This window comes from Echeneis naucrates, chromosome 22, assembly GCF_900963305.1.
Source record: "Echeneis naucrates chromosome 22, fEcheNa1.1, whole genome shotgun sequence".
NCBI classification, from domain to species: Eukaryota; Metazoa; Chordata; class Actinopteri; order Carangiformes; family Echeneidae; genus Echeneis; species Echeneis naucrates.
Window position 1 is genome coordinate 20,107,355 of NC_042532.1, and position 26,405 is coordinate 20,133,759.

The window sequence follows — 26,405 nt, forward strand, 5'->3', positions numbered from 1 at the left end:
TGTGTTATTGTCTAAACACGGATGTCTCAGACGGGTGTTTCTACACTTTGTTGGTAAATCGTAAACAAGCATATCCCCCTTTTGTCACCCCCCCTCCCCGCCCCGGTGCTTCTGCTTGCGGTGATGATCGGGTTAATTTAAATGTAAATCTCGTTTTCAGGCGGTTGTTTTCTGTGCTTTTGGGTTGTTTTCGGGGAGATTCTGGCCGTTTAGGCCCGGCCGCGGACCGAACTACACGGCTCTTCTGGCTGCCCGCCTATTGGCTGCCTGAGCTGTCACTCAAATGTTTCAACCGCTCAGCTTCCAAATATAGACCACTCGTCCCGCCCCTCCCCTCGGGGACCAATAGGATCTTTCCTCTGACAGAGTCTTTCATTGTAACGATCAGAGCTTCCGGGCAGGATTTTCAAAATTAAACGCCCCAGTTCAGCTCACACAGGAACATTTTATCAGTTTAAATCCAAAATGAGCAAATTTTAAAGAGACAACGAATAAATATGAGGCAAACTGGTGTTATTTAAAATCTTTTTAACTGCTAACTCTCAATGAAATATGATGTTATGTCTTGGAGCGAAGCCCCTTGCCTCGTTCCTCATCACTGAGTCAGCGACCTCATGCCAGATTTTTGGTGATTCAAATCAACAATGAATTGGAAGAAAATGGCCGTTCAGTCTGATTAAGGGAAGTCCAGAACGAACCCTTAAATAGTCATCGCTTTCTCCATTAACAGCTACACAACCAAAAAGCTAAAATGACTTTTTAATCTGTGTAAGTTAGAGTCTAAATGATTATCTGTTAGGTGGTTTGTCGGTTCCTCCATTTATGGATTGACAGAAAAGGAATCTACACGGTTTAAATAATAGATCAATTATTTACCTCAATGATAAACACCCAAAATGGATTCCAGCTGGTTTTACATCTATGTCTCCTGCTCCTTGACGGCACGCTTGTTTCACTTTTTGTCAGCTGAATGATGGAATATTTGAGAAAAAAAATCTGTAAACATTTAAAGTAGGAATTCATTTTCTGAAAAGAACAATTTATTCATTAACATCTCTTCCATTCATAAATGGATATAGCATCAATTTGCTTGAATAATTGAACATCATAACTGCATTTGACTTGTGACTTAATTGTGCTCCTTCTTTTTATGTGCTACTCTTCAATTCGTAGTTTCGGTTTGTTATTTTTCTTCCTTAATTCATACTTAATTTGTACGCAAGCCAACAATCCCCCTTTTCTCCTCATATCCCATCTGTGTAGCTGCAGCCATGAAACGTCATGTGATATCATCAGAATCTCATGACTCATCACGGTAGCAGCAGAGAGTCAGCTGGCGATAAGACTTATACTGTACAAACAAAGCAATGAGGTTGATAAGATACTGTGAAATTTTATTGATCTCTGTTGGGGGAATTAAGTCTCTTCAGTTAAGACTAGTAACTTGCAAAACAACTCAAACTGTAATTAAGACAGAAAAATGAATTTTTGAAGTTAGTGCTGTCATGAAAGGATTATTTGATTGGAAGAAAATGAAGTATGATCTATTTGCAATTGATGAATAATAGAACTAAGTTCTCAGAAAACCATATTTTCTGTTTGTTTATTTTCCCCTCACATTATAGTAAATTGAATATTCTTGGGGTTTGGACTGTGTTGGTCAGAAAAATAGAAATGTATATATTTCATAACCTCTGTGCTCAATGGTGTTATTATGAGTATTTTTTTGGATCTTAGCTGACGATGACTTAATACTTTTATCTCATTGTTAAAAGGACATAATGTGTGAGTGAATCATCTTGACTTGTTTCCACCCAGCAGTCCAGAACTGTGATTTTCCTTTCACGAACCTGTTAGAACAAAAAAGCATCAAATTCTGATATTTGAAAAGCAGGATATGGAAGATTTTCAACGTTATCATCATCATCTTTTATTGTAGATCTGAATTAATTGATGATGATTTTAATTGTTAGCCGCGGACCCAGCTAGAGTAAGATATGAAATATTAAAGGTGTGTTCTTGATAATAAGATGTGTACAAGAGCCAGCACGCCCCATAAAAAGACGCAAATGGCCCCGCAGTGGAAGAAACTGACCAATTGCCAAATCCAAAGGCTTTTACTTTGAAAGGCGACCATGTGGGGGTCCGGTCTTGGCATGTCTCCCTGCAGCGGGCTTGACTCGATCAGAACATTTCCCCTCCTGCTGCCTCCCTCTCTGGTTCTGTGTGGTTATTGGTCTGAGGGGGAAAATCTGGTGTTGTGGGAATCTCTATGGGCATCATCGGCCGGGCCGAGTGTTTTCCTCTCCAAACATGACGGGCTCTCAGGCAGCCAGGAGACACCGCAGCTTTGTGAGTAACCACTGAAAAGGAAAGGATCAAATCCAACAGGGAGATTTTTTTTGCCCCTCTTTGTTCTTTCAGGAAGTTGTCAATCTAAAAACTTGAAAGGTTTTTCAAGAATTAGTATCTAAAACGTAGAGGTCTCTGCGCAAAAACAACTTCCTAATGTTCCCACAGGCGTTTCTTTTTGCGGTGTGTCTTTGGTATTCAACAGTGACCTTATCCTAGTTGATGGTATTTTTATCTCCGTTGCTATCACTGTAGAAGTCCTAAAATATTCTGTTAGTGACTTAAAGCGTCTGTGCTGCTTTGTGTAGAGTTTAGTGACCTTGTTGTGGTTCATGGCATTTTACAATTCCTCTGGCATCTTTAAAATATTCTTATTGAGGGTTTGGATGTCTGCAGTGTTTAAATAACTTCATTATGACCTTGTCCTACCTTCCTACCTGATCTTCTCTGGTACGCTCAGTGAAACCTCAGCATCTTATAGAATTAACGGCGACACCTACAAATGCTGAAAACAACTGGCTATAAAGCAACTACAGTGTTGGTTGTTTATCGGGTTGCTTGATATTAAGTCACAGGTCTGCATGATTTGACTTTCCCACTTCATCACCGTCCCGTTGGCGGTGTGTGGGGTGAATGGGGTCACTTGGGTTTGGGATGGGGGAGGAGGACAGAGCAGAGGGTACAGGGCGTTGCCACTGTTAATGAGGCAGCGGTGGGACGGGCTGATCGATCAGATGTTTTGTTTTGTTTTGTTTTTTCCTTGTTTTTGGGTCACAGGCGGTGCTTTTAAACACAGCGGCCCAAAAAAAAAATATCAATCCTGCTGTTGGGGCTCAACATCACAACGCCAACTTCTGGCTCCAACACTGCACGACAAAGACGCACAATTGAATAGGTTGGGTATTTAGATGATGAACAAAGTCCACTGACGTCATGGATACACATTGATGTGATGTTGGACTGCAGCTAACAATTATTTTGATTATTGATTAATCGCTCCAATTATTTTCTTGATTAGTGCAAATGTGTCCACCTCAGTTTCCTAGAGCTGAAACTGATGTTTGACCTCTGCTGTTTACTTATGACAAAGGAAAACAAAGACTGTTCCATATCTGACATTTAGTCAGAGTTGATTATCAGAGTAGCTGCAGATACATTTTCAGACCATTGTAACATACGTCTTTCAAGAAAAAGGCATCAGAGATGGTGTCAAGAAGTGGGTCAGTTTTACTACTCTGCTTAGCAATTTTTCTCTTCTGAGGTCTTGTGCTGTGACCTTTTTAACTTTCAGTAACCTTTTTATAAGCTTTTATTTGTTTCTGTTTGCTCTGCTCCCCTTCCTGTTTTAAGTCTGCATGCCAACCACAGGATATCACACTAACAGATGCTGCCAGCCACATAATGCTCAACTTTACCGTACAGTCTCTCGAAAAGCCAGCTTTATTGTTTTATCACCCTTTAACAAGGTGCTGGACATGTAACAAATACAAAAGAGCACAACTTAAAATGCAGCGAGGAAAATAGAAGTTCAAGACAGAAAACAAAGTTAAGTTTTTCAAATGTTTGTGTTTCCACTTTTATTGTAGCTGACCTGAAAAAAGGAAACAGAACAAGAACATAAAGAGGAAAAGAAGCATAAATATCTGAAAGAAGCCAAAAAAAAAGTCCCCCAGCTGAGCACAGACTCTCCTTTTCAGCCCCGGTCACACTTTTTCAGTTTAGTTGTCAGTTCCTTGTGCGAGAACGTGACCTTCATTAATGCACAGAAGCTGGAGCCCGGACAAGTCTTTTCCGTGAATGATGAAAAGATGCATCTTGGGCGGGGGGTGGTGGGGGCTGTGAGTAGATTCTGGGCAGAAAAGTTAAAACTGAACAAACTGGTTCAGATCTAAAATGACTTTTTATGATAAAAAGGTTGAAATTCTATTAAAATATGACAAATAGAACATGGTGGATGTGCTCCCAATCAGTTGATCAACAGAAAATTCTGATTTGGGTTAGGGTTTTAAAATGGATGAATAATTTTTTCTTTTGGTCACAATTTTTCTGGCACTTTGACAAGTCTGCAGCAGAAAAACTTTAAAATTTAAAAGTGAGTAAACTGTCCTGAATGTATGTAATAACTTCTTTGTAAAACAGCCTGAAAAATGCTGTTTGTCAGCCATCTGTCTTCGCCTGAGTGGAAATGTCACCAGGGAGGTCGGCATGAGTCACTGCTGATGTTTTCGCAGTATGTACGAGTCAATGACGGCCAATCAGCTGACGATAATGTGTCTTTCCCACAGCACACGTCTCACAGCAATGGCCGTCAGGAGATTGGCACTCGCTCGACCCGGACCGGCGTGCGGTCGCGCAGCTCGGAGGAGCAGCAGCAGCCTCACGTTGGCAACTACAGGCTGCTCAAAACCATCGGCAAGGGCAACTTCGCCAAGGTCAAACTGGCCCGACACATCCTCACCGGCAGAGAGGTGAGTCAAGTTTAAACTTCTGTTTGACAGCAGTGGCCTGCTGATGAAAACGTAAACCTGAACAGTCCAACGGGCTACATTAAAATGTCTTCATTATTATATTTGAAGTACAAATTATTTGTGATTTAATAAAAAATCAACAAATCAAACTCAGTAAAGACAGAAACTAGAAAACTGATTACTCGTTCTGCTTTCTGGTGAGAATTGCTCTCGGCAGCCATTTTATTAGGCACACTTGTCTGGTCTTGCACAATCCAAAACCTACACCGTGCAGCCTATAAAACATTAGTTATTTTTTTTTTAGCATGGAGGTCATAGTTAGTGATTCTGTTGACCTGGATCCTGTTTCATCATGTAGGTGAAAAGGGAGAAACACCTCAGATTGAAGTCTATGGGAAAATGTCCCTCCTCCTCCCTGATTTATCAGCTCAGCATGGTGATGAGTTTATGTTCTCAGTCTGAAGTTTCAAGTCTTCACATGATGTTCATTTTTTTAAATTATGCTCCATTTAGAGGAAAATAGACCAGGAAGGAGGGGAGGGGTTAGAGGGCGGGGCTGCTCCTCTAGATTTAGTTTCTTCTGTTTAAAACAAACAAAAATGGCTGACAGACAAATTATATACTGGATGTCTGTCATATTTAGAAAATATGCACTTTAAACTGAAAAATAATGCTATTCGCATTTTTAAATTTGGCACATTTTAAGCAAATGTAAGAAACAAAGCTAGAGATAACCCACAGAAAAATCCTGAACAGACAGAACAAAAGCATTTAATCCTGATGATCATCCTTTATCGGCCCAAAGAGCTCATTCCTGCAGCTAAATTGGGATGAAGTGATCTCTGTCCACAACACATTTCCTGAGCTGACGAATGAACTTCAATGCTTCTTTAATTCCAACAAAATGTGTCTGCAGCTCATCATATCACAAACTGAATGAAGATTTGTAATCTTATTTTTATTCTGAGACCAGACGTTTTTCATTTAATCCAGACATTTGTATAGACCATTTCATTGAGACAGAATTTTTGAATGGCTGCTTGTGTTTAGGCCTTTTAAATAACTTAGATTTTTAGAGATAAATGAATCTTACAGAGGTAATAATGTCATCTATATATTAATATTAGTAGAATTAGCAGCAGCATCAAACCACGCTCAGCCTTACCAGCTCCACACTCTGCCTGGTTCATCGGCCTAAACCTTGTTGGCAGTAATGGATGCTTTAAGGGCGAGCTGCTGCTGCTGCTGAGCATTTGATTTGTTCATAATTGATGAAAGCGAAAGAGCAAGCTTGTTCTGAACACGGCGTACGATATTAAACGAAGTGGCGGTGCACTCTTCCCCTCGATCCCCTCCTGATTCCGTCATTAATTATTCTGCAGTTGCTTTTTGCCACATTTTGTCCAAGGGAGGATCTTGAAAGTGTCTCACATTGACTTTACAAGTTGTAAATTGTGGTTTTTATGAAGTGTTTTTCTGCTCTGCTGTGGCTCTTTAATGTCAGTTTTCCTTCCTGATCTGTTGCCTCTTTTGTGCCATATTGTACTTCCTCTTTTCCACACTTCTCATCTGCTGTTATGTCCCATCCAGCTCGGTTTCACTGCAGTTTTCTTTCCCTCCACAGGTGGCAATTAAGATAATAGACAAGACACAGCTGAACCCAAACAGCCTTCAGAAGGTAATTTAGCCACCCCACCCTCCTCCTCTTTCTTCTCCTGCACCCTCACGCTGTGGCAGAATTCATTTACTAATTCATGGAACACAACAGATTGAGTATTAATTGTGCAAATGGGGAGCAGTGCATGCTGGGATGGAGCATGTGTTCTCCATATAGTTTCCTGCACCGAATTAGGGCTTTTATTGTTTCAATGTCATGCTTTTTTCAGCAGAGATGATTCAGCTCCAGACTGAATGCCCCACTTTGGGTTTCGCATGAAGGCTTTGGACTGTAAAGTTTGTTAAATCAGACTGTACCTGTGCTGCGATTGGGGGGGGGGGGGGAGAAAAGATATAGAAAATGAAACTCAAGATTCAGCACCATGAAGGTTTAATTAACGGCGTTTCTCTGAACATCTGTTTGCCTCTAAGAGAAACTACACCCACCCTCCACCCTCCAGTTCATGCTGCTCGGTTGTCATGCAACTGGGAGTGACAGTTTTGTTTTCCCTGTTAAATCAACCAAATCAGGAAGCGGGTTTGCTTTTAAAATGCTAATTTCACAGGCTGAGAGTGAATGCTGCCTTTGCTGCCCAGTGAATAGCAGTTTCGCTTTACAGTTTGAAGTCAGCAAGTTGAGAACGAGCTGCCCACAGCTGCCCCTCTCCTTTCTTTTCATGGACACACTCATTAACAAGGGAGGTGTGTGTGCCTCTCTGTGTGTCTGTGTGTGTGCACGCATGGTTGTTTTCCCTCTGCTGCTGTACATTTTGGCTCTGTCTTTCATCCTGGAAGTCATTTCAGGGAAGTCGGAGTGATATCGACTCAGCTGCTGCAGCTCCTGAGGCTTTCTTTTTTTTTTTTTTTTTTTTTTTTTTGCTGCTCATCAGACATGATAGGAGGGGAGGGGGCAGAACTTGGCGGTGGCTGATGCTGCTGGTGGTGATGGTGATGATGTTGGGTGCTAATGTTCAGCCAGCCCCCGCCGCCTGGCTCATCTCTGGCTCCGTCCCTCTCAGCGGGTCAGCTCATGGTTTTTCCATCAGTTTTTCCAGAGCTCCATTGATTCTGGCTTTTGTATCTGAGAGGCCTGGGCTCTTTGGCGTCAGCCGTGACACTACACTGACAGAAAAACACTGAGTCATGACAGCTGCGTTAACGGAGGCACAAAGCGTGAGGCTTTTGTCGGTGCTCCTTGTTGTTTTTAGGTTACTGCTTTGTCACAGTCAAGGAAAGAAAGAAAATAACTCTTCGGTGGTCAGGCTATTTTTCCTGCTGCTCTGACAGGATGTAAAGATTTCTCTTGATGTTTATTTTAAGCAATTAGAACACACTTGAAAGAACAAACTACATTCAATGCTTCTCTTTTCTTTTTTGTGATTGACATGTTAAATGTTCCCATTCCTGTCACATGTTTCTATTTATAGGCAGCTCGCTGCTTTCTCCTTTTTCTTTGTCCAATGGTGAGTTGGAGATTCAGAGTTGAAGGAAATTCTAACATGGATTAGATTTGTGGTTTATTTTAAGTGTATGACTGATTTCAGCCCCTGATCTTCAGGGCTTCATATTTGCGACCTAAAAGAACCATTCAACTTTTTGGGAAATGGACTGAATTTGTTGAAAGTTGAAAGAGAAAGTCCAGTATACTCATCTGTGTACGATCAATATGAACTTATTTCAGCATAAATCCCAGAAATAAGAGGAAACTGTTTGTCAGAGACATGATCTGAAGAAGACCCCATCTTAAATGAGGTCAATGCAGACAGTGGAAAAGAAGGTGTAACTTTTTATGATCTGGTTGGCGGGGGGACGGAGGATGATGGGAATACCTGCTCATTTCTGAGGAAAACAGATATAAGGTTGGTTTCCGTTACCCCAAGAGAACGAAGCTCTAGTGAAAATAAGCAGAGAGAATAAACATTAAATCGGCCTCAAATCCTCCCATGTCAGGATTTCCCTCAACCTCCTTTAATCACTGAAAACCGTTAAAAATGCCTCAGTGAGCCGCAGCTTGGCACCAATTCTGTAAAAATTTCCCAAATTCACCAAATGTGTATTAATACGCCAAAAGTAGCTCTCAATAAAGCACTTCTTACTCCTGTTTTGTTAATATTTACTAAAAATGCTTTCAGGAAACTACAAAGGCGTTTTATTTGTGAACTGCAGTAGAGACGGACTGTCGCTGTGCTGGTTTTGGTCTTTTTGGGTTGGGATTTTTAGATGACTATAAAAAGCCAGTATTTGTACTTGAGTTGTTTTCAAGGCCTTGGCTGGAGATGTTGACTAAACATCAGCTCCAGGTTTGTGTATCATTCAGGCGCAGCTGAGTACCTCTGAGTTGGTGCTGCTGGAACAGTCGACCTGCATCAGAGCCGGCACCGCTGTGTCCTGACCTCTTATGTAACTGGAGGAATTGGCGAGAGGCTGATAGCGGGGGATATCGTCTCCAAAGCCTAAATGTTTATTTTTGGCCTCTGTTCTTAATAGTTTGGGGGAGCTGAGTCGACGTTCACATCTGTCACCGAGCTGCTGGCTGTCTGTTCTGATTCAGCATGCTCAGCGTCGTGGTCCTCATCCAGGTCAAGGGTCAGGGAGGGAGCGTGATGCTCGGAAGACTTGATTAAATCTAAACACTGTCCATCAGACGCTGGCGTCTGGAACAGCCTCTTCTCCCTGAGAAACTTCAGTGATATTGAAGGCTGACCAGGCTTTTTGTGGTAATTATGGATAGTTTGGTCTGAGTTTATTGTGTTGACAGAATAAAGACAGAGAGACATGGAAAATCAGATATTTAGAGCATCAGAGGCTTTGGAGCTGATTTTTCATCATTAATGAGCAGAACTCCTGATCAGATAAAGATAGAAACTTCAGATAAGCTCTGGAACAACCAAAGAGAGAAATGAATTTTGACCATGAAGTAAGTAGGGGTCTCAAGTTTTGGCTTCTCTTTGAAAGTGGTGCTGCCATTATTTTCTCCTTTTACTCCTCCAGTGATGGGACAAAATGAAGCAATTAACACAAGAGACTGAGCAACAACTAATTATGTACAAGAACGTGGTTAAGTCACAGCAGGTTGGAAACAACTGTACTGATTTGTTCTGACGAGTAGATTCACAAAGTCATTGCAGTTCAGTTTAGTTTTTCACATCAGGAGACAAACCTGTTTTCTCTAAAGTGACCTGACAGTCTGCTGTGACTACAGCAGTAAATTCAAACCACAGCGTTTATTCCCTCGGGTTGATCAGTTTGTCCAGATGACAACAATAACAGGGAGCGTTAGAGGGAACAAATAACTGCACGAAGAACGAGTCTCTCCTGCTTCTGAAGCTGAGCTTTACAGAACCGAGGGCAAACTGCAGCCTGGATGTTTTCCTCTGAAGTGAAATAAACTCCAGGGGTCAATTACAGCAGAAACAGCGACAAAAAATAGTAATGAATAAATGATATCAGTAGTCCGGAGCTGAAGTTGCAGCGACTGTAATCCAATTTTCTGTGACTCACCTCAGAGTCCTCAACCCGATGGGAGGAAACATGGAGCCGGCAGGATTCTGTCTAAAAACCCCTCAACGCTTGTAACTGAGGTTGTGTCAACTCAAAAAGGGAAGTTTCCCTCCAAGAGTCAGACTAACAAAGGCTAACTCTGTGTGTGAGTGATTTCACCCTTGAACTGTTTGTCATTTGGCCTCAAGCTGCCCCGTATTGATCATAAGACTCGTTGCGTAATGGGGACAGCAGTGCATCATTGCTGTGGTATGGCTGGATTACCTGCAGGTTTGCGTCCTGGACCTAATGGCTGAACTATGTGGTGAATCATTTCTGCCTCTCTCTGGTGTTTTTCTCCACTAACACTGTTTACAGCAGGACATACCTGACAAACTACTCCCATACACTCTGTTGTGTCAGGAGGTGCAGATCTGCTATGTAGGGCAGCACAAACTGCCAAAAAAAAGAAAAACCTCAAACCAAACCAAAAACTTAAAGTCGCACAGTTTTTGTAAAAGGCGCTCGTGTACTTGTCCCTCACAGGAACTGAACCACTTCGAGCAGACTGATGCTGCAGCTCGGCGGTAGTTTCTCTCCAGGTGACGGAGTTTCCGGCGTCATGCAGAAAATCTGCTCTGATTTATTGCCCTGTACTTTCCTGCGAGCTCAGGGGAGTATTTTCAGGATAATGACGGGCGCAGTAGAATCACAGGCAGAGTGTAATGACAGTGAAGAGACCTCAGGCCCACCCCAGACCTCCTCTCCTCCTTCTCCTCCTCCTCTTCGACAACCAGCCAGACCGTCCTAGCTCTCTGCGCCAACATGGCTTCCATCCCAAAGGCCTCCCTGACTGGAGTGCATAATTAACCCTTCGCCTGTCTCAGAAACTGGAATGAAATGAGATTTATTATCTCAGCAACTGCTGCAGCGAGTCCTTCAGCTACTGTTTTAGAATCATGTGATTTCCGCAGGCGTGTTTTGTGTCTGCATTTTTCTGCATCCGTCTGTGTTCATGGTGAAGCAGTTTCTAACAGTTTCTGGAAGAAGAAAAAAAAACCCCTCTGCATCTAATACAGGATCCACTTTTGAGAATTTGTATTGATTTATTTATTTCTTAAACTGCACAGGGTCCAGATCCAAGTCTATAAATTTTTGATTCCCTCTTACCTATAAAATTATTCCAATTAAATTATCCCATTGATTTCTGTGTGCTGAACAGGTCCATAAAAAAAAAAAAAATAAATAAAAAAAATAAAAAATAATAATAAAAGCCACATCAGGCGCCACTTCATTGGTGGGGGAGGGGCGTTGCGCCCTGATGGTCTACATTCACTTTTCTAAACCATCTACAGGTAAGACGAAGGCTTGTTGTCGTTATTCAGAGCGTAAAACTTGCTACAATCTCAGGTCCAGTTTTTTCTCCGTTGATATAAAACCATCTGCACCACGGCGAGGACAGACCTGGTTCAGAGTTCAGCGGGGTCACTGTGCAACATTAGACAACCCTCTAAACAACGAGCATCGCTCCACAGTCTCTCAGAGCTGCGCAGCACCACACTGAATATGAAAACATCACCCGCTGGTTGTCACCATCTGTTTGCCTCTCAGGCAGACACCAACACAGAAGGATCCATCAGGGCCATCCTGCTGGATCTGTGGGTCTGAATCCGTAGGTGGCTACATCCTTAAAATGGAAGGATTGGATTCATTCATTTGTTTTATACCTGCAGTGTTGGATCAACCAATATTTGTCATTTCAAGCCCGGAAAATATCAAAACTAAATTTGACAATAGAGTACTGACAAAGAAGTTAGTCGTGAGGTGGATAAATGGAGGAAAAAGTACAAAATAAAAAGGATTTTAAAGAAGTTGCAGGGAAATGGTTTCTGCTTTAAAATCAGAGTTTTGGCAGGTTTTTTTTGTTCCAATGCTTTGAAGGGAGGGAAACTTTCTACTGAAGTTTCACTGGTCTCCCTCGAGGACAGTTGCTTTGACTAAAAGTGTCAAGTTTCAGATATACAATCAAAAGCAGGGATTTACAGATCTGACACCGGTTTGGTGACATGATTTGACAGTTGAGTAATGAAATGAATAAGATTTATTTACATAACATCTTTAAAATCTGTTAAAGTGCTTTCCAGTACAAGATAAAACAGTTTTAGATTGATTTAAACCAGTTTAACTGTTAATAAGATTCATGTTATGAGCAGAAATTGAAAGAAGCAGGAGAATGTAGAAATAAATAATAGATTAAAGAAGTTGAGTAGATTTAGACCCTGTGTCCTGAGAAGGCCTTTAATAATGCGTCTTTAAAGAGCTCACCAATCTAATCTCTTCCAGGAGCTCGGTCTGTTTGGTTACATCCTTAAAATGTGGATTTACATGTTTGTTTTGTTTCATATAGCTGTCAGACAGTGAAACAAAGCCATTTGTGTTTCCTGCCCGCCGATCTGTTCGGCGAGAAGCGAACCGGCACACGGTGACTTTTCTCGCCGCATTAAATATTGATTGCATTTTACATTTTCATGGGGTGGGGGAGGTGTTGTCAATAAAAAAGAGCACTCAGATCTCTTTACGCCTCGTGTAGCGGGAGACTAAAAAGCGTTTTTGGCAGTTACAAATCTGCCTGCCTGGTCTCTGAATGCTGATGGGGGAGGAGAGCGTGTGGCGACACAGTGTCCTGTTATTAGTACGAGGCGGGAAGATGTGATGCTGCATGTTTAACTTAATTCAAACACACTTCTCGGCCGTTGTACAACCATCTCTGAGGCCAGCTTGACCCGAAGCTGAACCTCCAGAAAGTCGTGTTGTGGTGGCGATGTGCCGACAGCGACAACTTAATCACATTTCCTTGACAAATGTGTTGATGTTGGCACAAACGAGGGAAGAAAAGATGATGATTGTTGATCCATTCCTGTATTTAGAAATAAACAGTTTCAGTGTTGGTGGGGGAACTTCGATACATGTTTCCTCATCAAGAGTGAAATATTTGATTTTATATACAACAAAGAAAACAACCAAATCCTCCTCATATATAAGAAGTTGTGTCCATGAATGAAAGTTATTGAAACCATCAATTTTCAAAATAGTTGCTGATCAATTATAAGATAAAAAGATGCAGCTCTAAATTGAATCATCCTCCTGAGGTGGAAATGGAGTGAAATGGAGTGTCTGTGAATGGCACCCAACTAACAACGGCTGAGGAATTAATGAAATTGATTAATGCATTCATTTGATAAATGTGTAATATCCAATATCCAAACAGTCACACCTCAAAGTTGACGTTTGCTTCATTATTTCTCTCCTTGTTAGTCTTTTTGTTTTTGTGTGTGGTTTTTTTTTTTTTTTTTAATCTGGTTAAATAATCTGGTTTCAACAGTTGTATGAACTTCATTGTCAAGTTCCTTTGCTGAGGTTTTTATTTTCTGTTTCAGCAGCATTAAAAAAAGGAACTATGCTGAAGTGAAGTCGTGAATGTTGAAGCCTGCAGGGTGAATTAAAAATTAAACTTCTCTCTTTTCATTTCAGCTCTTCAGAGAAGTTAGAATAATGAAGATCTTGAATCATCCGAATATAGGTGAGTTTCAGTTTAAAATTCAAAGTTTGGTCTGCTCAGAACTTCTAAACTTGGACTTTTCTGTCCCTGGACCAACATGCTACCAGCTGCCGATCCTGCTGCATGTTATCCAAATCTTTGATCTCTTTAATTTGGTTTTGGTTCACTCAGACGTTACAGGCTGTTCTTCAAAACCAGAAACAATCCTGGCAAATGTAAAAGTCTCTGCAAATGTGGCAGCTGTCCAAAATAAGAGGTTGGTTAGCCGGGGTCAGACACCGTGCCAGAGACATTCTAGATGTTTTCTAAAATGTCTGTGACTTTGAAAAAAGACGCGACAGTGAAATTCCATTAGACCGTTCGTCCTCTGTGGCTGATTGATGAACAGAATGAAGGCAGTTTGATGGCTAAACAAGTGAGCACGCTGCCTGAGAAAACTTTGGCATCAAACAATCAGCTGCAAGAGGAAATACCAACCAACACCAAACCGCTGCAGCAACAAGCATCCAGAATCAGACTGCAGAGAGCTGAACGTTAACTGGAGAGCTAAAAGAAATGTTTGATCAGGTGACATTTAGAGCTTCAGATAATCATTCATCTGATTATGAATTAGATTAATAATCTCCTTTTTTGAGACTCTGGCTCGGTAAATGTAATTAAAATGATAAAAAAAAAAAAAGAAAATGTCCAGCAGGGTCCAGGATAATGCTATCTGTTGTTTCCCTTCCAACAAGACGATGATAAAAACTGTTTTCATAGAAAATGTCTGACCATGTGACTCCCATATGATGGCCCTGAATAATAACTTTGAAAGATTTAAGATATGACATGCTGTAAATGGAAAGTTTGAAAACATTCTATTATCTTAAATAAAATTATAATTAAAGCCATTTTAAAATTAATTAGTGTTTCAACAAATGATTATTCACACTATTTGCTCTATTAATGGTTGAGTTAAGTGTGTAAAATAGTGAAATCTTCATGAGAAAAGCTGATATGAAGTATAACACACCACAGTTAAATAGGCTATTTCAACACAAACTGAGCTTTATAATCTTCAGGAAAAGGGACATTGTATTAGGCTGTTGGCTGTAGCTCAGTGCAGCTAATAAATAAAACGCAGACCGTTCTCATTAGACCAGCCGCCCCGCTGTGTTTGATTTTAGGATTCGGGATTCCCTGCTAATTACTTTTAATTTCCTCGCCCTGCGCTCCACGATTTCCTCTGCAGAAACGTGATTATAATAACCAGGTTGAGGGTGAGAGCTTCCCGCTCTCTCTCTCATATCCCACCTCGTGTATATTTAGCAGTGCAGCCTTCACAACGTCATCACACACACTTTTATATCTTTGAGCTGAACACACTGCAGTAAGAAAAAAAACAAGTGTTGGGTCTGTACAGTAAATATTGAGTGCTGCTTGGCTCGATGCTGTGCGTACATGGTCACGACACACACACACACACACACTGATCCATGTGACTGTCTTGGCTTCTCTTTGGAAACATTTTTGGTCTGTGTCTGTGAATTCTGTTCTGTCTCATTTTCTTCCATCTTGACACATGAATGAATTTATAATTTCCTCCCTCCTTTCTTTCTGTTTGTGGTTCTCTCTCTCTCTCAGTCAAGCTTTTTGAAGTGATTGAGACGGACAGGACGCTCTACCTGGTGATGGAGTACGCCAGCGGAGGTGAGACAGGAATAAAAAAATCGACACATTTTGTTGCAATAAAGTGAAAACCATGTACATTTTCTGTCGAAGACACTTAAGCATTGACTTCACTCAGCAACCCCAGAAAATACGCCCAGTTTTCGATCCACTCTGTGGTGAACACAAAACGAAGAGCTGGTGCAATGTGGGTTATAACAGCTTCAATGTGTGCATGTGTTCAGCGTTACTCAGGTATGAGGTTGTGAGCCTGCAAAGGCAGAATTTGCACCACAGTTGTCCTGTCAGTTGTCTACTGTGGATAAGTGACTGTGCGGTGGATCCATTATCTCAGGAGGAAACGACACCAGCCAGCTCCGAGCCGCGGCTCCTTTCACACAGTTCCTTTTCTTGTGGTGAAAGCTTCTTATTTAATGCATTGTCACACACACTTAGACCCTAAAAGCCACATCTTCTCATTGATTTCCTGTAAAGGTCAAACTCAGACCTCTGAGCCAAGCGCAGATGAAAAATGGCAAAGACCAGCTCATCGAGAAGCAAATCACATTAGCTCTGAGATGGGAACTCTGATCATAGTCCAATTAGATTAGACTGGAATAAAGTCAATCTGGCATTTCTATCTGTTGAATTCAAACCGACAGGGCATCCTCTCGTCTCTGTCGGCAGATTGCAGTCTTGTCCTGATCCAGGACTACGTGGGCCTCTCCAGGAATTTGTAGTTGTTACAGAATCAGTGATTAAATTTGATATTAAAAAAACAATGGAACCATTTGGTCTCCTGCTCAGGGCTGCCTCCAGCAGTCAGCTGATTTATCCTGCGCTTTGTTTACATGAACTGAAGTCCACAAATTGCACAGGTGACCAGAGGTCACAGGTAAATGTTTACCCGTGTACCTTATTCTCCAACCATGGCTTGCTTATCTGTGTCAGGACAAACATAACAGCCAAATTTTGTTTGTGTGTCGACCCTGTTTAGACCTGTTCAGACCAGGTGAACAACCCCCCCCGCCTCCTGCTCACGTCTTCTGTCTCAGTCCAATTCCCAACACAGTTTATACAACCCAAAAGGTCTGTTTCCGTCTGAATGAAAATATCATTCTATCTGCATGTAGAGTCGTGAAGTGAAATGACATCCAAACGAACACAAAGTGTCATCGAGTTTCCTTCACTTAACATTCTCCTGCTCCTTCCCAGTTGTGATCCATAACCCCCTCCCCATCACACAGTGTGCTCTTAAGCGCTGATAAGTGAAGTGTGAGCAGGCACATTCTGTCTTTAGTTGCTGAGTCAGAGACGAGTGGTTAGTTTGTTTCGTTTCTAGAGAGCTGAAGTAGAGAAACGCTCACTCTGACTGCCTCTGCAGGTCAGAGCCGAGAGAGTGGGAGAGGTTCGAGTACTCAGGGGAAGTGAGGTGATTCAGGGGGGTGTGTTATTTTTTATTTTTCTTTTGCAGGGGTTTTTATTTGTGCTTGTTATTATGTTCATTTCCTCTCGGCACATGCACGCACATCCACTCCAGCTCAATCAGCACACGAGTGAGCGTTGTCACGTTTTGGCTGGAGGTGTGGGCCGAGCGAAGGGGCTGCTGCGGCTGCAGCGCTCGGCAGCAGCTTTGTGCCTCCAGGAGAGGCTTAGTGTGGAGGAAGCAGTGGTGCGCTCGTCCCAACATGGTCTAGAAACGCCCTCGAACCATGCACATGGGTGACGAGGCAGGCCAGCTGCGTTAAAAAATTGATTGAAAAGTTATTTTTGGCATTTTATTTTTAAGAGTCGTGACTCGCTGTTTGTTTCTCCCTGTCTCGTTCGATCTCCAACACCTGCCTCTTTGTCTAATTCCCTCTGTCTCTGTTTCTTCTGCAGGAGAGGTGTTCGACTACCTGGTTGCACATGGAAGAATGAAGGAAAAAGAGGCCAGGGCTAAATTTAGACAGGTACCCAGCTTTCTTCCCCTGCAGTGTTCTGGTTTCACACCTCTGCTCCCGGCTCTGCCTCCTGTCCTCCTGCAGGCAGGACAGATAACAAATGTCCACACCTGCTTCCTTCCCCATCACTTATGTCAATGACGGGAACATACACACAGTTCAAAGGCACGACGATTGTTTGAAGATGAGAAAGTTGCCCAACTCCTGCAGACATTTAAGACGTTTAATCAAGAGCTGTTTTCATGTGAGAGAATTTCTAAGTTACCAAGGTGAGGTCGTCAGTGTAGCATGAAAACAAATACATCTTCACATGGCAAAAACTAAAACCGAAAAACCTCAACTTATTGAGGCACGTTTCTTGTTCAGATGTGAACCTTAAGGAGCCAAATCGTTCACCATCAATCACCTTCAGCCAATAGGAACAATGTCTTATCACCCTGTTTAGTGCGATTATGACTCCACCAGAGTACAAATCACAAACTGCAGTAAAACTCCCAGTGATAGCTTTGGTTAATCCGATCACATCATTTGATTGGCCCTGTTCAGACCTGGCCTTGACTGCAGACAGATGAAACGTGTTCTCTCACCCTCCAAATGTCTTCAGTTCCACCTGCTGTGTTCTATCTTTCCTGTTAGTGACGACCACAGCTCTTCCACCACATCCTCAGTCACTGTCTGAGAATACAACACCAGACTAAACTCCACTCGTCTTCTCCCTCCTCCCACAGATTGTATCGGCGGTGCAGTACTGCCACCAGAAGCACATCGTTCACAGAGACCTCAAGGTGAGTTCACAGCTGCCGCACTGGTTTCATGTTTAGTCAGTAGCAGCACAAAACCGACTGAGAACAGGCTGAGGCAACTTTGATTTCTGCAGCTCAGCCACATGATGGGATCAGAAGAAGAAACTGAGCTACTGTTGTCCCATCAGTTTTTCTCAGGACGTCTGGGAAAGATGACAGGAACTAATTATATTCTATAGATTTTCTATTTTCTTATTTATTTAGGACTAAAAATATAAGTCATGTTAGACATGACAGGATGGTGGTCATGAATGGTCGTTTTAAATGAAAATGGAATAAGAAATACGAAGAATTAAAGTGTGGAGGAATCAGTTTTATGTTGAGTTAATTTTTAAATTCGCTCATTTTGGCTTTCAAAAACTATTATCTGGTTGTCCTTGGGTCTTTTTTTGGCTGCACAAAACAAAAACTAGGCATTTTGCCATTGTGAGGCCTTTGGAGTCATTTTTCCCTCCTCGCTGATCTGAGGATAGAGAGAGACAGGAAATGTGTGCAGATGAAGGGCTGTGACTAGCTATGGATGCTGCGGCCACGTGGCGTTGTACCACCAGAGCCCCTCATTGTATTCTTAATTTTTTATTTATTTTTTAGTTTTTATGGACCAAACAATGAATCATGGGAATAAACCACAGAAAACAGAAAAGCATGGGTGGAATACGCTCACAGATGTATCTTATATGGATTCATTTGTGTTTCGTGTCCTCCCATTGAAATGGTTCAACCCACGTCAGATTACATGACATGAAACCTCATGTTGACAAATCAAAGACAGAAAGTTGAGCTCAGAGATACAATGAAAGCTCAGTGACCACGATTCATCCATCTTCTCTGCTGTTGCGTATAATTTTTCTGAAGAATTAGTTCTTTTTAAGCCCTTTATAGTCTTTTTTTAAATTAATAGCTTTTTTGTTTCTGCACATCAGGTGCTTGTTAAAGTGAATTAGTCTTTTTGTTGTTATTCTTCTTATTTTGGTTATGTTATGCAGATGACGGTGTAAAATATTTCCTCTGAATCACGTTGGATAGAAAGGTCTCAGATCCGACATCAGTGGGTTCTCTCCTTCGCTGTCGACCCACAGTCATCGTGGGAACGTCTGCAAAAATGCTCACATGTTCTCCATCACATACGGAGTTGTAGTGTAAATGGGCCTCCTCCATTTTACCTCTCTGGATATAAATATTGATGCTTCTGTATTTTTATCTTTGCGTCGGTGGGAGTCACTCGGCGAAGAGAAGCCTGCGTTTCTTCTCTGCCGGCACTGTTTCGTCTCTAGAGCTTCATGAATGATCCATGTGGAGGGAGATGAGAGAGGAGTGCTGCTTCTTCTGGTTTACGTATGCAGCATATGACGTGTGTGTTCTTCTGGGTAATGAGGACATGTGTTGGTTTCCACAACTTTTAACCAACAACAAACCTGGTTCCCTCAGACTTGAAGGATGTTTCTGACAGCGTAGTTGCATCGGTTTCACCCACTTAGATCAAAAGCGTACTTTGGTTTCTGTTATGGCCAGTCATGTAGCAGAGAGTTTACCCCCCGTATGCAGCTGAAGGCCTCTCCGGATGTCGGTCTGATCCTCTGGCTCGGTGGATTTTTCCGCTTGTTCTGTCTCAGCTTCTGACTAATTAGTCTATCGCCCACAGCTGCAAGTGAGCAGATGTTTGTCTCGAAATCTTCCCCAGTTTAAGTCAGTGAGGAGATTTTTTTTTTTACTCTTTGAAAACAGATCAGCATAAGAATATTAAAAAAGGAAAAAAATTATGAATTGGTTGATTGACAGAAAAACTAATTTCCAAAGCTCTTCTCTGTTTGAAACCCTTCGATGTTCAGATGTTATTAACCTGTTAAAGACTTCTTACTGTTATCCTGTTAAACTTCTCCATCAGAAGTTAGATTATTTATCAGCTCAAGGCTGAAAAAGCAGCCCTCGAAGATCTAACCTCTAACCTTGTTTGTCCACCCGCAGGCTGAGAACCTCCTCCTCGACGCAGACATGAACATCAAGATCGCCGATTTTGGCTTCAGCAATGAGTTCACTCTGGGCAACAAGCTGGACACGTTCTGCGGCTCCCCGCCGTACGCGGCGCCGGAGCTGTTCCAGGGGAAGAAGTACGACGGGCCGGAGGTGGACGTCTGGAGCCTGGGGGTCATCCTGTACACGCTGGTCAGCGGCTCGCTGCCCTTTGATGGACAGAACCTCAAGGTGGGACAGTGTGCGTGGACGTACGGGCGTCATGATCCTGAGGGTGGCTAGTTTTGTTGGATGTGTTGTGGCGGGAAAGGTAACAGGAACTTTTCCTGTAATCCAGTTTAGCTGAGCCCTCAACATTTGACTGAGTCTGATCAGCCTCATCGACCAGAGATGACAGCGACATTAGTAACAGATCGCAAATGTCACTGACCTTTTTCTGTTTGCTAGTTCTCCAGGTTTTACACGCACATTTTCTGCTTCCTGTTTACTGCTGTATGTAAATAGTAATGTATGTGTGTTAGATTTCGCCCGTGAAATTGAGATCCTTTTTTTTTTTTTTTTTTTAAATGCGCCATCACTCAGAAAGTCAGGCATGTAACTTCCTGCTTGTCGTTTCTGCAGGAGCTGCGTGAGCGTGTGCTCCGAGGGAAATACCGCATCCCGTTCTACATGTCCACTGACTGCGAGAACCTCCTGAAACGCTTCCTGGTGCTCAACCCGGCCAAGCGGGGTACTCTCGAGGTGAGGGAGGACGCAGAAAATGTAAATATACCTCTTATAACTTAACAATCCCCTACTCTGCCCCCAGCACGTCTGCAGCATCGGAGAATGTCATCTTTCCTCCACCTCTCCAACAACCCTCCCCTCCTCCTGGTCCCTGCATCCCCCACACCCACAGCGTCCTGTTCTCTGTGGGCACCCGACCCACCCACCCCCCCTTTTCTTCCTCATGTTGTAACCAGGGTTCTAAAGTAACCAGCCAATCAGAATTTCTACTAGCCATTTGATGTTAAGCTTTGTTTTTTTTTTTGTTTTGTTTTTTTTTTTGTTTTGCACGCTCTGTCGCCGATATCCGTATCCCCTCCATTCTTTCTCTTCTCACCCAACTTGGTCTGTCCCAAGTTCAACCACCGCCACATTTAGTTTAGTTTTACTGTAGACGTTAAACTTAAGCTCTGCTGTTTTTAATCTACCTCCTTCACATTATCTATATCTGTTTGTTTCTCGTGCTGGTTGCGCTCTAGACTGCAGCGTGAAATACCGGCACTCGTACAACCAATGGGCGTATTAAACGTCATTACGTAGCATTGAAAATGTAGGACTCACTGCCAGGGGTACAAATGACTAGAACAAAACATAGCGTAGCGTATATCTGACCGACACGATTGCCTCATGCATCACAGGCCAAACTGGCTAGTAAGTTGTTATCAACACCCGGCAAAATGAAATTCAACCCGTATTTGGCGGGTAGGCGGTGTTAATTTGGAACCCTGGTTGTAACCACGAATAATGCATCATCATTCGTGTTTGCACCAAACTTTTCTTTCTTGTTCACTTCTCCTGCTTCTCCTCCTGCCGTGGGGGGGGGGGGGGGGGGGGGGTCAGGACCATGGCCATCACATCCTGCTATTGGTTTCATGGCGTCTCATTGATTGACCTTGATGCACAGTATGTGACTGGAACATGCGAACTGACGGTGACAAACAAAGGCAGTAAAGAAATAAACTTAACACTGATGTAAACATTTGTCAGACAGACAAAAGGTTTGATAATAAAATAATAATGTGATCACAGTTCATGATCAGGTGATGGTTCGAAATATTTTGCTCAGAGCGTCAGTGTTTGATACAAGAGGCAGAGAAATTTTCCACAGATCAATTACAGTATTGATGTTTATTGTGCTGCTCTACCTGACTCCATTTACACATAAAACCGGAGTATTTTCGACTGCAGAGCACCTGAGAAGATCTTTGAAATGGGTCATTTACTCGAAGCGCCGCTTTGTTTTTCATGAGAAGGAAACAGTTTTATTGCTTCTTGTTGAACTCTGTGGAACTAAGTGAGAGTAAATTAAAACACGACTTTTGCTCCCCTCACACGTTCACACGTTTAGCCCTCTGTGGCATCAGCTCCAGTTACATCAGAACATGATCAGTGATAATTAGTTTGGCTCGGTCTTCATTTAAACCCCCAGAGAGCAATTGATCAGCAGCAAATTAAAAAATGAAGGCGCAGACATCATGGATGTGGCTGAAAGGTCAGGATGATAATCAGAGCTGCAGCAGGCTTTTTATTTCAAACAACATTAACACAGTTCAGAAACTGAGGTAAATACTTTACTAATGCCTTTAAGCCCAACGAACTTTAAATAAACTTCCTGGTCTTACTGTGTGCACTAAATCAAATTAAGAGATCTCAACTTCAGATATACGGTCCTCGTTCGTCTACTGCATCCTGTCAAAATAACTTAAAGTACCAAAATAAAAGCCATTTGACTCACATAGGAGAGTGTTCATGTTAAATAAATGAGCCATGAGTAATCAGAAAGTTTCTGTCATGGTTTTGAACATTAAGGTTCTAATGTCTGTATCTGCTTTTTCAGCAAATCATGAAGGACCGATGGATCAATGCAGGATTTGAGGACGATGAGCTCAAGCCTTATACTGAACCAGAGCTGGACATCACAGATCAGAAGAGAATAGGTAAAAATGGAAAGTCTGACTGTTGGCAAAATGCTGATGTTGCAGGTAAAAATCACAAAAGTGGTTCCTTTATTGTCTTTGAAAGAAAAGTTTGCTCGGCTGTTTCAGTTCTTAGTGAGCGTTATGACCACTGAGCCTGAAGGACCCAGATGAACAATCAGGAAAGTGCACAAGCATCAAAAAATCAGCTTCCTCTGCTTATTATTTATTTAAGGTGGGGAAAAAGCTCAATTCTTTGTGGTTTTTGTCTGGCCGTGTGAAGATGGGGCGAGGTGTTAATCCTCCTCTAAGAGCTCCAAGAAACAATAACATGATGAACAAATAAACCTGAGTGATGCTGCTGCGTCAGAAGAGACAACAGGAGAGAGTGAATCCTCCACATCGGGCTCTCTGAAGGCTGTGAACACGAGGGGAGGAAGAAGAGAACAAGGGGGGAGTGATCTTACATAACAGCAGCTGAGGTTGGCTATATGTGGAACACCCCCCCAAAAAAAGACATTGTAGGCTATTCAGAAAGACAAGAGAGAGAGAGAGGGGTCTTCATCTTTCTGAGGAATCTCTGAATTTTGAATAATACATTTAAAGGTTACGTAAACCTTCCCCTAAATGACAAACTGTGTGGAAACGGTGTCGCTCCAGTGGGAGGTGAGGAATGAAATATTTACCGCACTGCCTGGTAATTTAACTCAGGCTTCTGAATGATCCATCTTAAGCACCCGGAAAATACAGACAGCACCTCTAATAGATGGGGAAGGAAGGCGGAAGTAAACCTCTCTGGAGTAAAAACCACAGAGTCAGAATCCAGTCTAATCTCAGTGAGCAGTCACAGAACACGTTCTGTAACGTTCACATGTTAGGACACAAACCTGTCGGAGTTCAGAGTGGGTGAGTTTCAGTCTGGTTCTGACTCTGAGCTGTTTGGATCAGTCCACATCTTTCAGTTTAATGTCAGACCCGATATATTTTACCGCCCTCCCCAGTTCAGGAAGAATCACACACAAGTGCAGGAACTTTGGTTTTGTGGAAGACCGAGTACAGTTCTCATGACGTCCCTCATCCACATGCCTGTTCATGTGGACTGCTGCTCAGAGAAAAGGGACCATGGAAATTAATAATACAACCTCAGATGCTTCTTTATACCTCCACTTTCCAGCAAAGAGCAAGAATTGTTGTGAAGAGGACTTGAATGAATTCTTGTTTTTAACAGTTGTGCGCGTTGGTCATTGTGTCTTTGGGAGACTTAAATTCATTTAAGGATTGAGTGGGAGAGTCCCTCATGTTCGCTCTGGTCATTAATTAAATCTTTAAGGAGCCTGCAGCCGTGCAGTTAATGAAAATCTGATCGTAGAAATCTCATTTCCGTCGTGACGTGTCTGCCGAAAATGATCTGAGAGGCGGCGAAGTGTTGAGGGAGAACGGGAGGTGATGAAGGAGTGAGAGAAGAGATGGATGACTGTTCCAGATTCTGCCTGGTTACAGAGGCAGAGCTCCTTTTCTTCTCTATTCTCCTGTGATTCAGCCTCGTGTGTCAGCCTCCAGCCCATAAAAATAAGACTGGTTTTTAAATCAAGTGTCTTTTTTATTAGTTTTCCTAAATGTGTTGTGTCTGCTGTCAGAGTTTAATGTGACACGATGATCAGGATGATGCAAGAGAGGCTGTTCCACCCTGACAAGATGAATCATTTTCATTTCCGGGGAGTTTTTTTATATGTTGGTGTTCAGCCAGGATCCTAAACCTTCAGCCTGGGCCGCTGGTTTTTGGATATCAAAGACGTGGTGTGATCGCAGGTTACAGCTGCTGCCAGTGTAATAAAAACCTGTTTATGCTGCAGGAAGACACAGACGTCAGATGAAGCACGTGTAGAAAATTACAGCGTTTGAACTGTAGTGTTTTTGGAAAGTTATAATGAATCTAAATCTGTCACTCCTGAGCTTTAAAAGGTCGGTGACGTCTGTATGTGCCGACTGAATGACGTTTACAGTCTATAAACTACAGACTGACATATATGATTTACTAACGGAGATATAGGAAAAGGAAATCATAATTTATTTTAAAGCCCTTAATTGTCACTTTTCAATTGTTCTGCTTCTTTTGTGAATTAAAGCCCCATTCATTTTGAAGATCTGATTTCCATTACACATTTTTTTTTTTTTTTTCCCCCCCAAACTGAAATGCATCTGTGTAGTTTTTCAGCCTCTCTCTGGAAATCTAGAGATTTTTAAACCTTGGTTTACACGGTGACATGTTTGTCCTGGTGAAAATCGACAACAACCTGCTCGAGTAATGACGGGGAATTGGAAAAGTTTCAGGTTGTGAGTCATTTGGATCCATCTGCAGAGATCTACTCTGCGTTTCGGACAAACCTTTAACTCCGCGCTTTGGAACGTCTTTTTAAACATTGATAGGGAGAGCTGAAACGATAAAACCCTTCGTATGATGGAGGAGGGACAGACACGCACAGACACACAGATACATTTTTTAAAGGCTAGAGCTCCAGCAGGGAACTGCTTTACTTGGCAAAATGTTACAAAGGTGAGCTCGATGTTTGGAGCTCTCGCACTCCCTCTGCAGTCAGCACCTTTCTGCCCCTGACTGAAAGAGGCAGATCTGGAGCTCAGGGGGCTGATTTACACCACCAAACTCCTCCATCACACAGTTTTACCTGTTAAACTAATAATGATCCAAAGAGCCTCTGCTTAAAATTTGTCCTTTTGAGTCGTCTTCCCTCAAAGCTCATTTCTGTTGTGTTAATGTGGCAGCCATCTTTGTGGAAAATGTCTTCAAGAGTTTTGTGTTTGGTATTTTTGCTTGACGTCCAAATGAAATGTTCTTTGTTTGTGCAGATGTGATGGTGGGGATGGGCTACAACCTGGAGGAGATCCAGGACTCTCTGGCCAAGATGAAGTATGACGAGATCACAGCCACCTACCTGCTGCTGGGCAGGAAGGCCTCCGAGGTACGAACGCCAAGCTGTTTATAGTCACGCTGACTTATGGGGGTCGACAGGGAGCAGAGGAGGTGTTGGCGTCCAGACCGGCTTTTAATTTGTTTTGATCTGACTCGGGTTTAAATCTCACTCTGGAAACTGTCAGTGAGGCTGTAAAGTGTATCAGTGTAGAACCGGATGAATCCAGCTCTGGGACTTCAGTCTGTCTGTGTGTGTCCTCCAGCTGGAGCCCAGCGACTCGGCCTCCAGCAGCAACCTCTCTCTGGCCAAGCCGAGACCCAACAGCGAGCTCAACGGCCAGTCGCCTTCCCACCTCAAGGTCCAGAGGAGCGTGTCCTCCAACCATAAACAGAGACGTTACAGCGAACAAGGTGAGGCGACCTGTGCACGTCCTCTCTTTCAGTCCCACAAACATCAAACATTTATCGCTTTACAGTGAACATGGCAGCCCCACTCGCTATCTGATGATGTAATTTCTCCCCCGAGCTGAGTAAAATCAGGACACAGCTTCGACTCTGTGCTGTCTGTTTCTGCCAGCAGCCTGATAGAAGCAGTTCAATCGAACCAGTCACATGGCCGAGGCACTCTTAACCTTCAGCTGAGACTCACAGCTCAGTGCTGTCTCTTATCATATAATGCTCAATAACCTGCGTTTTTCCTCCGAGTGTCACTCGTCCGAGGAGCTGTTAGACTGTAACACAGCAACTTATAAGCAGTTCACTCTGTTTTTAAGTACTTTTACTGGCAGCACTATGTTCAGTCACAGCTTAGGTCTTGTCTTTTTGATGTATTTATTTTATTATCGGGTAGAAAATTATGGAGAAGCCAATCCAGAGATGTTTGGTTCAATCCAAGATAATCATAGACGTTGGATAT

At 42.5% G+C, this 26,405-nt stretch overlaps 1 protein-coding gene across 6 annotated transcripts in view; it reads left to right on the forward strand.

Moving 5' to 3' along the window:
* mark3a (MAP/microtubule affinity-regulating kinase 3a) overlaps positions 1-26,405 on the forward strand; it is a 38,717-nt gene that overhangs the window by 712 nt on the left and 11,600 nt on the right. For 5 of the 6 annotated variants that reach the window (XM_029494052.1, XM_029494054.1, XM_029494055.1 and 2 more), the window contains exons 3-13: positions 4,638-4,820; positions 6,445-6,498; positions 13,488-13,536; positions 15,139-15,204; positions 17,044-17,114; positions 17,834-17,890; positions 19,874-20,110; positions 20,501-20,620; positions 22,482-22,581; positions 25,426-25,538; positions 25,753-25,900. In XM_029494052.1, coding sequence (XP_029349912.1) covers positions 4,638-4,820; positions 6,445-6,498; positions 13,488-13,536; positions 15,139-15,204; positions 17,044-17,114; positions 17,834-17,890; positions 19,874-20,110; positions 20,501-20,620; positions 22,482-22,581; positions 25,426-25,538; positions 25,753-25,900 — 1,198 coding nt within the window. Of the gene's footprint in view, positions 1-4,637; positions 4,821-6,444; positions 6,499-13,487; positions 13,537-15,138; positions 15,205-17,043; positions 17,115-17,833; positions 17,891-19,873; positions 20,111-20,500; positions 20,642-22,481; positions 22,582-25,425; positions 25,539-25,752; positions 25,901-26,405 lie in introns of all 6 variants that reach the window. The other variant, XM_029494051.1, reaches the window with a different exon arrangement.